Raw genomic sequence first — 16,047 nt, 5'->3', positions numbered from 1 at the left:
ACTGGAGTAATGATGCTGAAAATTCACAGAAATAAATTACATTTTAACATATATTCACATAAAAAAACAGCCATTTTGAATTGTAATATTTCATAATTTTGCTGATTTTACTGTATTTTTGATCAAACAAATTTTTGATCAAACAAATGCTTTTTGCAAAAACTTCCAAAAACACGCATTAAAAGAAATCCTGCACACGTTGACGTGTTGAAAGACTTTTATTTGCCATGTATACAAAATTATCTCTCCTTCAGCTACCAAAAATGTTTCTTGCAAATAAAGGACCAACATACAAAACCACGTCCCCTCCATATTTCATATATGATATCAAATAAGAAAAAAATGTAAGGGTGTGAGTAAATCTATTAAGTTAAACCGTGGCTGTGTGAAGAATAAGTGTAAATCACAATCAAGATCATGAATTCAACACCACACGGAAATAATCAGAGTTTTGTCCTGTAACCATCAGGTTTTCAGTCCATAATCATAAATCATACTGCATCAGTGCATCATGTCGAATGCATCAGTTTCCTACCGCAACAAACACAGCTTGATCCGATCTGATGTGGTCAGAAAAGCTCCAGAAATACAGTAAAACAGTCGTTTTCACTTAACTTTAATGATGTCACGTACACAACGGATACAAAGCTTGATGGGGAAACACGTAAAAGCACCAACGTAAAAGCTAATGTCATGTCTACGCTCAAACGGCATCGTAACAAAAGCTAAAATGTAAAGAAACCAGGACAAAAATTGAGCACCATATCTGTACCAGCCATCACACAATATGCACTGCTAGTACAGTATTTCAGAGTTATTATTAGTCATAAAAACATGGCATTTTTGCTTATGTGTAAAAAACTGATTTGTGTAAAACTGATGTTGCATGATCTTAGCTTACAATGTCTGAATAAAAAACAAAACAAACAAAAAAAACACCCGAAACCTCACTCGAACCTAACGGACACATGATGGAGAACGTCAGAAATCTGATATACAAAAATAGAGCAGTTAAAGCACATTTAGTTTTATAAAAACTGCTTGAAATATTACGGGAGTAAAACATGAAGTTTCACAGTCGAGTTAGAGCAGAACGTCAGGAAGAGAGGGCTTGTTTTCTGCATAGGGATCCGCTCCGAGTCTTTGGGTTTGTGTCGGGGGGAGGGGGGAATACTGTTGTCCAGGTTGTTCCCGTCGCTACCGATCAACCCTGCGAACACAGAGAGAGAGAGAGAGAGAGAGAGAGAGAGAGAGAGAGAGAGAGAGAGAGAGAGAGAGAGAAAGAATTACAATCAAACAACATCAACATAATAGCCGCGTTTCCACTGTCGGGCCAAAAGCGGGCGTGCTAGTGCGTGCTGCTAGTGCGTGTGTGTCGCGTTTCCACTGTCGGGCCAAAAGTGGGCGTGCTAGTGCGTGCTGCTAGTGCGTGTGTGTCGCGTTTCCACTGTCGGGCCAAAAGTGGGCGTGCTAGTGCGTGCTGCTAGTGCGTGTGTCGCGTTTCCACTGTCGGGCCAAAAGCGGGCGTGCTAGTGCGTGCTGCTAGTGCGTGTGTGTCGCGTTTCCACTGTCGGGCCAAAAGTGGGCGTGCTAGTGCGTGCTGCTAGTGCGTGTGTGTCGCGTTTCCACTGTCGGGCCAAAAGCGGGCGTGCTAGTGCGTGCTGCTAGTGCGTGTGTGTCGCGTTTCCACTGTCGGGCCAAAAGTGGGCGTGCTAGTGCGTGTGTGTCGCGTTTCCACTGTCGGGCCAAAAGTGGGCGTGCTAGTGCGTGCTGCTAGTGCGTGTGTGCCGCGTTTCCACTGTCAGGCCAAAAGCGGGCGTGCTAGTGCGTGGTGCTAGTGCGTGCATGTCGCGTTTCTATGGCAAGCCAAGTGGTTCAGAATTACGCTATAGATTAATCGCGTTTACAGCCAAACGCCGTCAAATATGGCGTTTTAAACCGCATTTGACGTTGTAATTACAAACGCCGTAAAAAACGCGCGAAATACGTCAATGACACCGTATTCGACGGCGTTTTAGTGTACATGGAAAGCGCCGCTTTTTACGCCGTTCAACTCGCCATATGACGCCGTTTTGGTTGCACAGAGTGCGTGTTATTTTACAGAGTTTTGCTTATAGTATAATGAGACGCCCACTGATTTCCACAGCCAGTAAGTTTGAAGTGTTCTCTCCCAATCAATGATGAACTGAGTCAGACCAGACGAATTCAGCACAGATCATTTGTAGTAATCCAATTCTTATGCTCCTAAAGAGTTATTAATTTTATGGATACGTGTGTGTGTCGCGTTTCCACTGTCGGGCCAAAAGCGGCCGTGCTAGTGCGTGCGTGTCACGTTTCCACTGTCACTTCCGTGGCTTGATCGGGGCCAACGGCCAGGGTTTTCTGGCCCGACGAATACCTTGGTCCAAAGCGGGCCGGCTCAGGCTAGAGGAGTGGTTACGAACAGAGGCGGGGTTTACCTGAGTCTGGAGTCGCCAGCACCGGATGATTCTGTCAGCATTAAAGACTTTTAAAATAATTTACCTCAAAACTCACTTTCATGTTTGAATGCCTTCTGTTTGTGATTCTGATCACCGTATAAGGTAGAAATATTTATACGTGATGCAAAAGACTATGCGCACTAACCATTACCATAGTAAACATGGTAAATATCAAGGTCGTATTTTTGGTGGCATATTTGTAGAAATGATCATTCTTTCTAAATGTGATGTAATATCCTGTAACAAATAAACAGAAACAGACGCGACTGAATAAGTAAAGTGTGTCCTGTTTCTTTTGTGAAACAACAGTAAACCACTTTATTTCCGTGTGACTAATGTGCAATTTTGACACAAATTAATTAATTATGATCAATGTATCACTTTTTATTGTAAACCTGTTGGTAAAACATCGATTCTTGGGTTTTAAATATTCAAGTAAGAAAATAAGCATTTCTCTGCACCTGCAAGGATGCATTAAAACCACAGAAGTGGTGTAATAAAGGGGGTTTTGATCTTGTGAAATATGAAAAAGTCCCTTTTTGTATGGGACAACAAACAAAATCCACATTTTTATCATTTTTTACTGTACCAATGTTTTTCCATAAACCATTAAACTTGGCTTATGACAATACACACTGAGCCCATCAACACAGAGTTAAAGGGTTAGTTCCCCCAGAAATGAAAACTCTGTCAGTAATTCCTCTCCCTCATGTTGTTCAACCCCGTAAGACTTTCGTTCATCTTCAGAACACAAATGAAGATATTTCTGATTAAATCTGAGAGCTGTCTCACTCCTCCATAGGCTTCTCTGTTATTGAAACTTGAACGTCAGATTTTACGTCAGAACGGAGGCTCACTATTGGCCGACGCTGGTCATGTGTGTGATGCGTGTGATGCTGGCCAATAGTAAGCCTCCGTTCTGACGTAAAATCTGACGTTCAAGTTTCAATAACAACATGAGGGAGAGTAATTACTGACAGAATTTCCATTTTTGGGTGAACTAGCCCTTTAAATTCATTAAATATGACGCACTGCCCTAACGAAACCCAACTTTTGAGCACTTTTTACTGTAGCAGCCTTTTAATGGACCCTTGAACTTGGCAAACAAGATAATGCACACATCCGTACTGGACCATCAGCCCATTTCCCGACGCGCATGAATGCGTTGAAGCGGACATAAGGCCGTGATATTAAAGGTATACGGAGTTATACGAAAGCAAAATTTAGAGCAAATAGATCTTTTTTTAATTCATGCGCATCCAAACTCTCGTTTTCCTCAAAGTAAAATAGCAGTGGAAGGAAATATGTTATAGACCGTATACATAAAACGGGAATTGTAACAAAAAACAATCCTGTGCTCAAAAAGTTTATTTTAGAGTACGCGAAAGTGTGTATATTTTGGGTGACACTTTATTTTAGATGTAATGTTACATGTACTTACTGTAGTAAAAAACAGTAAATTATGCATAAAACATGTTACTAACCCTAAACCAAACTCTAACCCCAATTATATAGTAAGTAGGGATGCACGATATATCAGCCATCATATCGGTATCGGCCGATATATGTTCATTTTTAATGTTATCGTTATCAGGCCGATATATTAAAGCTGATAAATAATGTATTATTTCCTCCAGCTGAGACGCTTCAGATGTTCACCGTTCAACATGATGGGTTTGAAGTGCTTGAAATATGATTGGAATCACTTCAATAAAGGAAAATACAGTAAAGTGCAACATGTGCAAGTCTGTCATATCGGCTACTTAACATTATAATGAGAACATCATAATTGTGTGTTTGGGACGTGGCTTTTAATAGTGAGACCTTTGTTTTTGTAATCAGGCTCTCAAAAAATATATAATAATTTGGATTAAGATTTATCAGCTAATATATCGGTTATCGGCTTTCAAATGTAAAGAATTATCGGTATCGGCTGAAATGTTCATATCAGTGCATCCCTAATATTAAGTACATGTTGTTAATTAATATCACTCAGCACTTAAATGTATAGTAACATCGTAACACGGACACCTTCAAATAAAGTGTGACCCTTTATTTTAAGGTGATGTAGTTACATTGTACTTACTCAAATAAGTATTGAGTGTAATATTAATTAAGTACTATAGTAAGTACATGTAGTAACGTGCAACTACATCAGCCTAAAATAAAGTGTTACCCAATCTTGTTCTGTTTTTGTTTAGTCAGGTTTTAGTTGACTAAGTGTCTGGGCATGTTAGTCTGGTATTAGTCAATGAAACCGTAGTCACATTTTTATCATGTTGCATAATGGTTAAATTTATAATAATCTTAACGGTTACACTATTTTAAGGTGTCAGTGTTACAGTGTAATTATATATTTAATTATTGTGTAATATTAAGCAACTACATGTACTTACTATAGGGTTAGAGTAGGATTAGGGTTTGGTTGAGGGTTAGTTGCATGTAATTATGCATAATTTACTGTTATTACTATGGTAAGTACATGTCAAATATGTAACAAGGACACTGTAAAATAAAGTGTTACCATCTTAACTTTTGATTTAAAAATAATAATATTAGTACCTTTTGAAATGAACATTAACTGAGATTAATAAATGCTGTAGAAGTATTGCTCATGTTAACTAATGCATGAGTTAAGTTAACAAATGAGACTTACTGTAAAGTGTTACCAGTATTTTAAACAGAAAAATTGCACATTTCTACAATCATCACAAGCCTGATCATCCTCGGGTGAACCGTTTCCCGGTGGAAGAATGATTAGTTGTGTCTCTTACAGCTATACAGTCTCTCTATACAGTCTCTCTATACAGTCTCTCTATACAGTCTCTCTATACAGTCTCTTACAGCTATACAGTCTCTCTATACAGTCTCTTACAGCTATACAGTCTCTCTATACAGTCTCTCTATACAGTCTCTCTATACAGTCTCTCTATACAGTCTCTCTATACAGTCTCTCTATACAGTCTCTTACAGCTATACAGTCTCTCTATACAGTCTCTTACAGCTATACAGTCTCTCTATACAGTCTCTCTATACAGTCTCTCTATACAGTCTCTCTATACAGTCTCTTACAGCTATACAGTCTCTCTATACAGTCTCTCTATACAGTCTCTCTATACAGTCTCTCTATACAGTCTCTTACAGCTATACAGTCTCCATCTCCTCGTCGTTGGACTCTTCCTTCGGGGATCTGGCATCTCCGGCGTCCTCCTCTATGTGCGCGAGCATGTCTGCCATGAGCGCCTCCTCCAGCCTCTTCCTCACGCTAAACACCAGATCCTCCTGCTTCCTGTGGAAACACCATCATTCAGATCATCTCAATCAACCATAAACACATTCAAATATCGGTCATGTTCATTAAAGGCCTTCTGGAGTTTCCAACACAGATTACTCATTTACTGGCTCACACTTTACAATAAGGTTCATTAGTCAACATGAGCTAATAATGAACTGCACGTATACAGCATTTATTAATCTTTGTTAATTTCAACATTTACTAATACTTTATTGAAATCTTGTTAACATTAGTTAATGCACTGTGAACTAACATGAACTAACAATGAACAGCTGGATTTTTATTAACTAACGTTGACAAAGATTAACAAATACAGTAACAAATGTATTGCTCATTGGTAGTTCATGTCAGTTAATACATTAACTAATGAACCTTATTGTAAAGTGTCACCATTTACTGGAACTTAAACCACAGACACGACTCGTGAGACGTGATATTTTAGTATCATTGATGGAAGTTTTTGTATATATAAATATATATATATATATATATATATATATATATATATATATCTTTCTCTTCAATTGAAGTTGTGTTCGGGTAGTTACACAGGGTGTAACTATTTACCCAAAAAGTTTGAGATTTATTTTTCCACCTTGTTACAATTTGTTCCGGTCAAAAATGACTGGCCTACAAAAAATTGTTTATAAATCTCTCATTACTCACTACTCTATATTATCACCAAATATTAGGGTCAGTCTTTTTGTCAACTTTCTTTCAATTTTTTTTTTAATTTTTTTATTTTTTAAACTGACTGATTGTAGGCACTCACTGATCTGAGCTTATATTGGACAAAAATGACCATCCATAGAAAATGAATGGGTGAGATAGAAAATAAGAGAAACATTTATTGTTCAGGAGCATGTTCATGATCACATATTTACATGCGTGCTTGCAAAGATAAAGTCATCTGACCTGTGCATCTGTGGATACATGCATGCACATACACACACACGCGCACACACACACACATACGCTAATGTCCACAAACAAACTATTTCAAGTATTACAGGCTTGCTTTTTCACAAAAATTAACTTTATCCTCAGATAAATAAGGCCTCAAAAAGAAATACAAAACCTGTGCTAATTGAAAGAAAACAAGTTGACAAAGATTAAATCCAATATTTGAAGATAATATAGCATAACAAGCGATTTATAAGCTATTTTTGTAGGCCGGTCATTTTTGACTGCGAACACAATTAAAATAAAATTGCGATCGTTCATGAGATCGGCCAGATTCAGTGGCTCGAGTCATCGATCAGAGCAACCCTAATTATGTGTGTGTTGCAGGTCTGTGTTTAATTGGTTGTTGTCTCCTCTTTTCTCTCTCCTCTCCCACTTTCAATAGCTTTACACACCCATTTTTTGAGACTTTTTCCAACTCTGAGGTGTGAACGACCAGGATAAAACTGCGAGGTTTCATGACACTTTAAAGGGTTAGTTCCCCCAGAAATGAAAACTCTGTCAGTAATCACTCTCCCTCATGTTGTTCAACCCCGAAAGACTTTCGTTCATCTTCAGAACACAAATGAAGATATTTCTGATTAAATCTGAGAGCTGGCTCACTCCTCCATAGGCTTCTCTGTTATTGTAAAAGTCTTACGGGGTTGGACAACATGAGGGAGAGTAATTACTGACAGAACTTTCATTTTTAGGTGAACTAACCCTTTAATTATCATTGCAAGCAAGCCTAAAATACCGCATATTGTAAAAAAAGAAGGTATTTACTGTGAGAAACGGACCTCGGGTTCAGGCTAGAAATACAACCGTAATGGTCGGGTTAAATGATTTCGGGTTCGGGCTTCAGTTTAAAGCCTGTGTAGACCTCTACCAGCGGTGTGTACCTGATGTCTTCATCGGTCACCATGAAGGCTTTGCAGAGCGGCTGTGTGGTGTTGAGCCAAACGCCGGGGTTTTTCTCCACAGCGGCGGACAGCTGACCCGTGATGGGAGCCGAGCTCGTGTGCAGAGCGCTCGCCAGAGCCGAGAGAAGCGTCTTATCTGAGTAACCTGGACCAACACCTGCCGGGTCAAACATCACACAGTTTACAAACACAACACTGCATTACAGCCGCAGAACTCAGCGCGTTTCTGTAGGAAATGATCAGAAGCTCTTAGGCAGGGTTGGGAATCGAAAACTGATCCCAATTCTGGAATTGAATACTTGAGGTCAGGAATCGGATACTTGTTATAAAATTAAAATTTCGGTTCCTCTTATCGATTCCTTTGTGAGCATTTCATTATGACTTTAAACTATTTAAGTGCAAGACGACTCGCGCGCTGTTTTCTGTGTGTGTGTGTAACTATACTGGGAAACTCTTAAAGGGATAGTTCACTTTGAAATAAAATTTTGGTATGTTTTAGCTTACCTCAAGGGCATCCAAGATGTAGGTGTCTTTTTTTCCGCAGTAGTTTCAATTTTGATATTTTTAGGTCAAACCGTTCTTGTCTGTCAGTCATTTCATGCAGGTCTATGGTCACTGTCTCAAAGAGCATGCACAGAGTCCAAATGAAACAATTCCCCATCGTAAGTACACATTGATGGCCTAAGACACGAAACGAGCGGTTTGTGTGAGAAAACGAACAGTATTTATATCGTTGTTACCTCTTGAACACAGCCAAATGATCTGAGGGCGCGGGCGGGTATAGATGTATACACTAGATGTCGCTTGGCTACGGTTTTGTTCCAATGAACTGCAGTAGCCAAGGCGACATCTATGTATATATCTATACCCGCCCGCGCCCTCAGATCATTTGGCTGTGTTCAAGAGGTAACAATGATATAAATACTGTTCGTTTTCTCACACAAACCGCTCGTTTCGTGTCTTAGGCCATCAATGTGTACTTGCAATGGGAAATTGTTTAATTTGGACGATGGGGAATTGTTTAATTTGGACTCTGTCCATGCTCTTTGAGACAGTGACCATAGACCTGCATTCAATGACTGACAGACAAGAACGGTTTGACCTAAAAATATCAAAATTGAAACTACTGCGGAAAAAAAGACACCTACATCTTGGATGCCCTTGAGGTAAGCTAAAACATACCAAAATTTTATTTCAAAGTGAACTATCCCTTTAAAGTGACAGCAGCCTAATATTCCTGCCGCCGTCTATATAATAACACTAATCAAACAACAAAAGACATTTCGACTTGACTGAATAACTTTTCTAGCTATATTTGTAATGTATATTTTATATATAAAGCGCAGTGATATTTCACATTTGATTAGTTTCTGTACCTGAAAATCGATTGCAAATTTTTTATTTGTTCTTTTTTAATTACTGAGTGTTTACTTGTCTTTAATAATGCTTGAAATGTATATTAGTTAGGCTGGTTGTTCTTGCTATGGTGTTTTTAAACCACAGGAGAAAAATTATTGTGTAAGTGTTCTTTAGCCTGTTGATTTCTGTTCATGATATTCAGCTACAATTAAATGTTTAGCAATAAGACTAAATGTGAATGATGTTTTTTTACCTCATTGGAATCGGAATCGATAAAACTCCGGCACTATCTCAGTAGAAAAGGATGTTTGAGAGCTTCTTTCCCCGATTTACCTTGCAAACCTTTAGGAAGATCCATGGTCTTCACCAGCTCCTCTGCTATATCATAAGTATTGAGTCCACTCAGCTTCTTTTCCCAGAACAGCTGTGAAATAAACAGGTCAAAGGTCATCACCACTGCTGGTGTTACAGGGACTGATTGACCAGGTGTGCGTTTCCCAAAGCCAACTATGTTCGCTACCAATAGAGTTCAATGGAACGTGCAATCATAGTTAGCTAACCATGTGTCTAGGAAACACACTCCAGGTTGATTTAGTGTGTGTTTACACTTGGCATGTTTGGTCTGATTAAAACTAACCCTAGTGCGATTGCTCTGTTAGTGCGGTTTCATTCGAAAAAATGTGAACGCTGCCATCTGAACCAAACAAGCTGACCGAGACGCTGAAAAGAGGAGTCTCGATCCCCTTCCTAATGAACTCTGGTGCGGATCGAATGAAATATGAACGCTAGACTGACCAAAGACATGTAAACGAACCAAAAACAGGAAGACAGAATCAGACGTTTGAACGAATCATTTGAATGAGTGACTCACTCATTAAGACGGTCACCTGCCGCCATCCAACATTTCTTATTTGTATATTCAAAAAATATTTAAAACATTCTCATAACATTATTTAAAGGTAATATTTAGGAGGATCTGTTGACAGAAATGTAATATCATATTCATAACTATGTTTTCTGTGGTGTATAAAGAGCTTACATAAAGAACCGTTCTGTTTTTATTTCCTTAGAATGAGTCATTTCTCTCCACACACACCGCGGGTCCGCTTACATCGACATGTTTCTACAGTGGCCCTAAACGGACAAACTACTACAGAACGCGTTTCGTCACTATGTTGTTCTTCGTGTAAAGAAGCGAGCTAAAGTCAGCGAATAAAACACTGACACAATGATGAACAAGTCACAATAATATTCACAATAACATCGTTTTACTGAATAATTATGTAAACATCATCTCTTAAATTATCTGTGTAAAGAAACCTCATTGCTTAACTGGCGACTCTCTGCTGTCTCAGACGACGACATCACTTCCTGTCGGCCACCGTAACTTCTGTTGGGTGCAGTTCACAAACTCACCACTAGATGCGCTAAAACTTACACACTGCACCTTTAATGCAGTTGTCATTTTTCAGTGTAAATTATTTAATTTGATTGGTAACAGCCCTATAGTGTCTTCTTATTCTAATTCAATTTATTGATCAAATTTAAATGCCCTTTAAAAAGGTTAAAATATCATAACTATGCAGATTTAAATAAAGACATGTAAACAAACCAAAAACAGGAAGATTTGACCCTAAAAAGCACAGAATGCTCAAGCACACCTGTTTTTTTTTTTGTCATAGCTGTGATGTTGCTCATCACAGTTCGGTACAGGCATCAGAACCGCGTCTCATCGCAGCAGATGTATGTGTGTGTGTGTGTGTGTGTGTGTGTGTGTGTGACGGAGAGATTCCTGATGCTGTTTTGACTCCTTTACACATTTTAGAAGCTCTTCACGAGTTCTCAGCTGGTCAGAACACCATCATATGTAGCGACGCACATACAACGAGCACATTTAGCCCAGAACTGCATTGTTTTGGATGTTTGGTGAGTTCCGACATGAAATACGTGTAGTAATAATAATACCGATCGAGATAAGGCAAGCAAAATCTCTTGGCATTTTTAAATCTTACCGAACAAATTTTTTTAAGGGTAGCTTTTAATTGAATATTTGCATACATTTTTCATTGTGAATTATTTTATATGGTGTATTTTTTGTTGCTTTAATTTTATATTGTGGATTATTTTATATGGTGTATTTTTGTGGTTTTATTTGTTTCTGTAAAGCGCTTTGAGATGTACAGTTAAAGGAGAAGTTCACTTTTAAAATGAAAATTCTGTCATCATATAATCACCCTCGTGTTGTTTCAAACCTGTATGAATTTTTTTCTTCTGCTGAACAGAAAGGAAGATATTTAGAAGAATATCAGTAACCAGGCAGTTTTTGGGTCCCATTGACTTCCATAGTAGGAAAAAAATATACTATGGAAGTCAATGGGACCCAAAAACTGCCTGGTTACTGACATTCTTCTAAATATCTTCCTTTCTGTTCAGCAGAAGAAAGAAATTCATACAGGTTTGAAACAACATGAGGGTGATTATATGATGACAGAATTTTCATTTTAAAAGTAAACTTCTCCTTTAAAGGTGCTATAGAAAATAAAGGTTATTATTATATTATTATTATTATTATTATAATAAAAGCCGATTGATTTGTGAACATATCCCTATGCCTTTAGGTTCGGTGTTAAAATGCCAATGTGAACACTAAGTGGACCAGGCGAACTTTTTTGGTCCAGACCAAATAAACCAAGTGTAAACACACCCTTAGTTATAGTACTTTTTGTTTTGGAGCTTGACAGACTTTTATTCAGCAAGGATGCATTCTATAATAATGCTGATTCAGCTTTGATCACAGGAAAAAAATTACAGTTTACTATATACTCACATGGAAAAAATGTATTTTAAATTACAATAATATTTCACAATATTGCTGTTCTTACTGTACTTTTTATTTTTTTTAAATGCAGCCTTGGTGAGCATGCTTCAAAAACCTTACAATATTTTAAATATATTGCAAAATCTTACTGACCGCAAACTTTTGAACGGTAGTGTGTGTTTGTTTGTATGTACAGTACACGTCAAAAGTTTGGAAACATTACGTTTTTGTATATTTTTGAAAGAAGTCTCGAATGCTCATCAAGGCTGTGTTTATTTGATCAAAAATACAGAAAAAAACAGTAATATTGTGAAATATTATTACAACTTAAAATAATAGTTTTCTATTTGAATATACTTTAAAAAAACAAAATTATTCCTGTGATCAAAGCTGAATTTTCAGGATCATTACTCCAGTCTTCAGTGTCACATGATCCTTTAGAAATCACTCTAATATTCTGATTTATTATGAGTGTTGGAAACAGTTCTGCTGCCTAATATATTTGATGAATAAAAGGTTAAAAAGAACTGCATTTATTCAAAATAAAAAAATATTTTCTAATAATATAAATCTTCTTTACTATCACTTTTTATCAATTTAACACATCCTTTCTGAATAAAAGTATTGATTTATTTCAAAAAAGAAAGAAAAAAATTACTGACCCCAAATTACTGACCAGTAGTGTATATTGTTGTTACAAAACATTTCTATTTTTAAAGAATTTGCTTCTTTTTTTTCTTTTTATTCATCAGTATCCTAAAAAAGTATCACAGGTTATGAAAAAATATTAAGCAGCAGAACTGTTTCCAACTTTGATAAAGAATCATCATATTAGAATGATTTCTGAAGGATCATGTGATAGACTGGAGTAATGATCCTCAAAATTCAGCTTTGCATCACAGGAATAAATGATAATTTAAAGTATAATAATTTGAAAACCAATTATTTAAAATTGTAATAATATATCACAATATTAAAAAAAAAATCAGTATTTTTGATCAAATAAATGTAGGCTTGATGAGCAGAAGAAACTTCTTTCAAAAACATTAAAAATAGTAATGTTTCCAAACTTTTGACCTGTACTGTATGTATGTATGCATGTGTATATATATATATATATAAATACATATACACATAAACATGCATACATGTATACACACACACACACATCAGCTGTGCCGTTTACCTGTTTGGGCTGGTCCACAGCTTTCTGAGGGTCTGTCTTGACCTTGTTACTGGGGTGATTTGTAACTTTGGTGACGGGCTGTTTAAAGATGGACGCTGTCTGACGGACCGGCAGTGACGTGTTCAGATCCGGTTTACCCTGAACAAAAAACAGGCATCTTTTATAAAACATTAAACATCAACACAACAAACAGATCCAGACAAAAGCATTACAGGAAACCAACAGACTGACAAATTTGATGAGTTTGATTTAAAGGATTATTTCACTTCAGAAAAAAAATTTCCTGATACTTTACTCTCCCACACGTCATCCAAGATGTTCATGACTTTCTTTCTTCAGTTGGAAAGAAATGAAGGTTTTTGAGGAAAACATTCCAGGATTTTTCAATGGACTTCAATGGGGTCCAACGGGTCGAAGGTCCAGATGTGAGTTTCAGTGCAGCTTTAAAGTCTCGACACGATCCAGCCGAGGAATAAGAGTCTCATCTAGACAAACCAGCGGACATTTCATAACAAAAAATAAACATTTATATACTTTTAACCACTAATGCTGGTCTTGCACTAGCTGTGATGCGACACACATTACGTAATCAGGGTGAAAGGTCAAGCGTGACATAGGTGGAAGAACCGACCCAGTGTTTACAAAGTGAATATGCAAAGACTAAGTCAAACGCCCTTTACAAAAAAATACAAATATAAAAGGTAAAACAATGATGTCGGACGATTTTGAAGTTGGAAGAGAAAGTTAGATTTTTCCCCCTATCCTGCATTTCTGATTGGACACACATGAACTTTCAACCTGATTACGTTATGCGTGAAGTCATGGACGTGCAAGACCAGCATTAGTGGTTAAAAGTATATAAATGTTTTTTTGTTTGTTATGAAATGTCCGCTGGTTTGTCTAGATCAGACTCTTATTCCTCGGCTGGATCGTGTCGAGACTTTGAAGCTGCACTGAAACTCACATCTGGACCTTCGACCCGTTGGACCCCATTGAAGTCCATTGAAAAATCCTGGAATGTTTTCCTCAAAAACCTTCATTTCTTTTCCACTGAAGAAAGAAAGACATGAACATCTTTGATGACGTGGGGGAGAGTAAATTATCAGGACATTGTAACGCTTCATGAACTCCTGACGCTCACCTTGCTCTGGCTGTTATCGTAGCGTATCCGCTGCCTGTTCTTGTTCAGTTTGCTCATGAGCATTTTCCCCGTGCGGAAATCGAAGGAGCTGAGATCCATGGAGTTTCCCAGATAACGCACCAGCTGTGGCTTACTCCGAAACTTCTTCCCTGTCGGACTGAGGAGGAAGGGAAAGTTCAAGAAATATTCATTATTGTCCAGGCAGACTTAAATGTCCAAGCATCTTAAAACATGAAAACTTAGTATCAGCTCGCGTTTCACAAATAATTCTGTGCCAAACAATCAAAGATAAATCACCACAGAAAAACACATCATTTTCTAATGTAACAAATGGAAATTAACAAGGGATGCACGATATATATCGGCCACCATATCGGTATCATCTGATATATGTTCATTTTTAATATTATTGTTATCGGTCCAATAAGAAGATTTGTCCGATATATTAAAGCCGATAAATTATGGATTATTTCCTTCAGCTGAGACACTTCAGATGCGCACTGTCCAACATGATGGTTTTAAAGTGCTGTAAATATGAATATAATTTTTATTTGTAAGGAAAATTGGCCATAGGAGTTTTTTTTTTTAACAACTAGTTGACTTTTTTTTTTTATTAGTTTGATTTATGTTGAAGTGTTTGGGACGTGTCTTTTAATGGTGAGACTTTTTTTGTAATCAGGCTCTCAAAAATTATATAAAAATTTGGATTTAGATTTATCGGCCAATATATCATTATCAGCTTTCAAATATAAAGAATTATCAGTATCGGTATCTGCCAAAATTTTCATATCAGTGCATCCCTAAAAAAAATAATAATAATATTTAGCATATGAACTATGATAAAGCACATCCTTTGCAGAAATCACACAAAAGTAAAATTGAGGATTGAATAAAGCAACACAATAAACACAGACACACTAGAAACACCTACAAAACTGTTGGTACCATAGTATAGTGACAGTACCAGACGGTAATACCAGAGTGCAAATGATCATCATATTCATGTGCACTGGTATTTCTTCGATATCTAACGTACATTGCATTTAATATTTCAACTGTTCCCTAAATAAAGCCAAAAGTTTGCAGCCCCTGCATCACAATAAACGAGCAACTATTTCTCATTAAAACAGTGTAGACTCGAACATAAACGATAGTTACTCTATAATGAACTCTTTATTCAATTAAAACTAGCACAAAACAATAGTTAAACTAAATCAACAGAGAGGAACAAAACAAAAACAATGAGTTAGCATGCCAGCTAACGCAGATTAGCGATCAGTGCTAACTCGCACGAGATGCCAAAACACGATTTGTTTAATGTGCGCGCGACAAACAACAATGATCTGGAATAATAACGTACTAGAATACTAAGATAGCCAATTGAGGTCGGATTAGTAACTGTTAAGTAATATATAAAGGCAGTTTTTGTCTCGGCTCGCTGGTCTCCGGCTAATCCCGCTGCAGTACCTAAAATAATAGACATCACTTTTCCCCGCGGACAAGCCCGACTTTCTGGTCACTTCTTCCCTTTTCCAACCATTTGGGAGAGCCGAGCACTCCCACCTTTTCCTCTCCATGTTTCTCCCGGAGTCTCTCTGGAAGGAAAAGCTGTGGATGTTTGGGGTTAAAGGCGGCCAGTCGCTGTTCTCTACCCGCTCACCTCACGACCTTCTGACTCATGACGACTCTCTGTGAACCGGGAGTCGATTCGCTGTTCATTCGTCTGCGGAGCTGGTAAAAACACGTAGATCGACTTTAAAAGAGACTATAACAAGGATAAATACTTGAAAACAGGTCCGTTGTGATTCTCGGTAGTCGATTGTTGTTTAACAAAGGAGAGCGCCGGTGACTCGTTGAATCGGATCTTACGGTTCAGTTAGAATCGACTCGCTGTATCAATAAA

At 37.5% G+C, this 16,047-nt stretch overlaps 1 protein-coding gene across 2 annotated transcripts; it reads right to left on the bottom strand.

Moving 5' to 3' along the window:
* Positions 1–199: 199 nt before the first annotated feature.
* On the bottom strand, positions 200–15,854 carry mbd3a (methyl-CpG binding domain protein 3a). Of its 2 annotated transcripts, none has more exons than XM_084119335.1 (7): positions 15,612–15,854; positions 14,145–14,301; positions 13,004–13,141; positions 9,333–9,423; positions 7,620–7,797; positions 5,623–5,769; positions 200–1,210 (listed from the first exon to the last, which is right to left on the bottom strand). In XM_084119335.1, exons 1-6 carry the CDS (start codon positions 15,719–15,721, stop codon positions 5,625–5,627), a joined length of 819 nt encoding a protein of 272 aa, XP_083975461.1. In that variant the 5' UTR covers positions 15,722–15,854; the 3' UTR covers positions 200–1,210; positions 5,623–5,624. The 2 variants fall into 2 exon arrangements, with proteins under 2 accessions (XP_083975461.1, XP_083975462.1); XM_084119336.1 differs by having other exon boundaries at positions 15,708–15,847.
* Positions 15,855–16,047: the final 193 nt, after the last annotated feature.

The sequence above is a fragment of the Abramis brama genome (assembly GCF_963993115.1).
Source record: "Abramis brama genome assembly, chromosome: 7".
NCBI classification, from domain to species: Eukaryota; Metazoa; Chordata; class Actinopteri; order Cypriniformes; family Leuciscidae; genus Abramis; species Abramis brama.
Note: the sequence above shows the minus strand (reverse complement) of the source record. Positions and strands in the feature narration are given on the sequence as shown.

What these genes read in the sequence shown, in the direction of transcription:
- mbd3a (XM_084119335.1), bottom strand. Translation starts at nt 15,721, where the DNA reads ATGGAGAGGAAAAGGTGGGAGTGCTCGGCTCTCCCAAATGGTTGGAAA. An exon ending in AGTGATGTCTATTATTTTAG is followed by an intron (nt 14,302 to 15,611) that starts GTACTGCAGCGG and finishes CTTCCTCCTCAG; the next exon opens with TCCGACAGGGAAGAAGTTTC. An exon ending in ACGATAACAGCCAGAGCAAG is followed by an intron (nt 13,142 to 14,144) that starts GTGAGCGTCAGG and finishes TTTTTTGTTCAG; the next exon opens with GGTAAACCGGATCTGAACAC.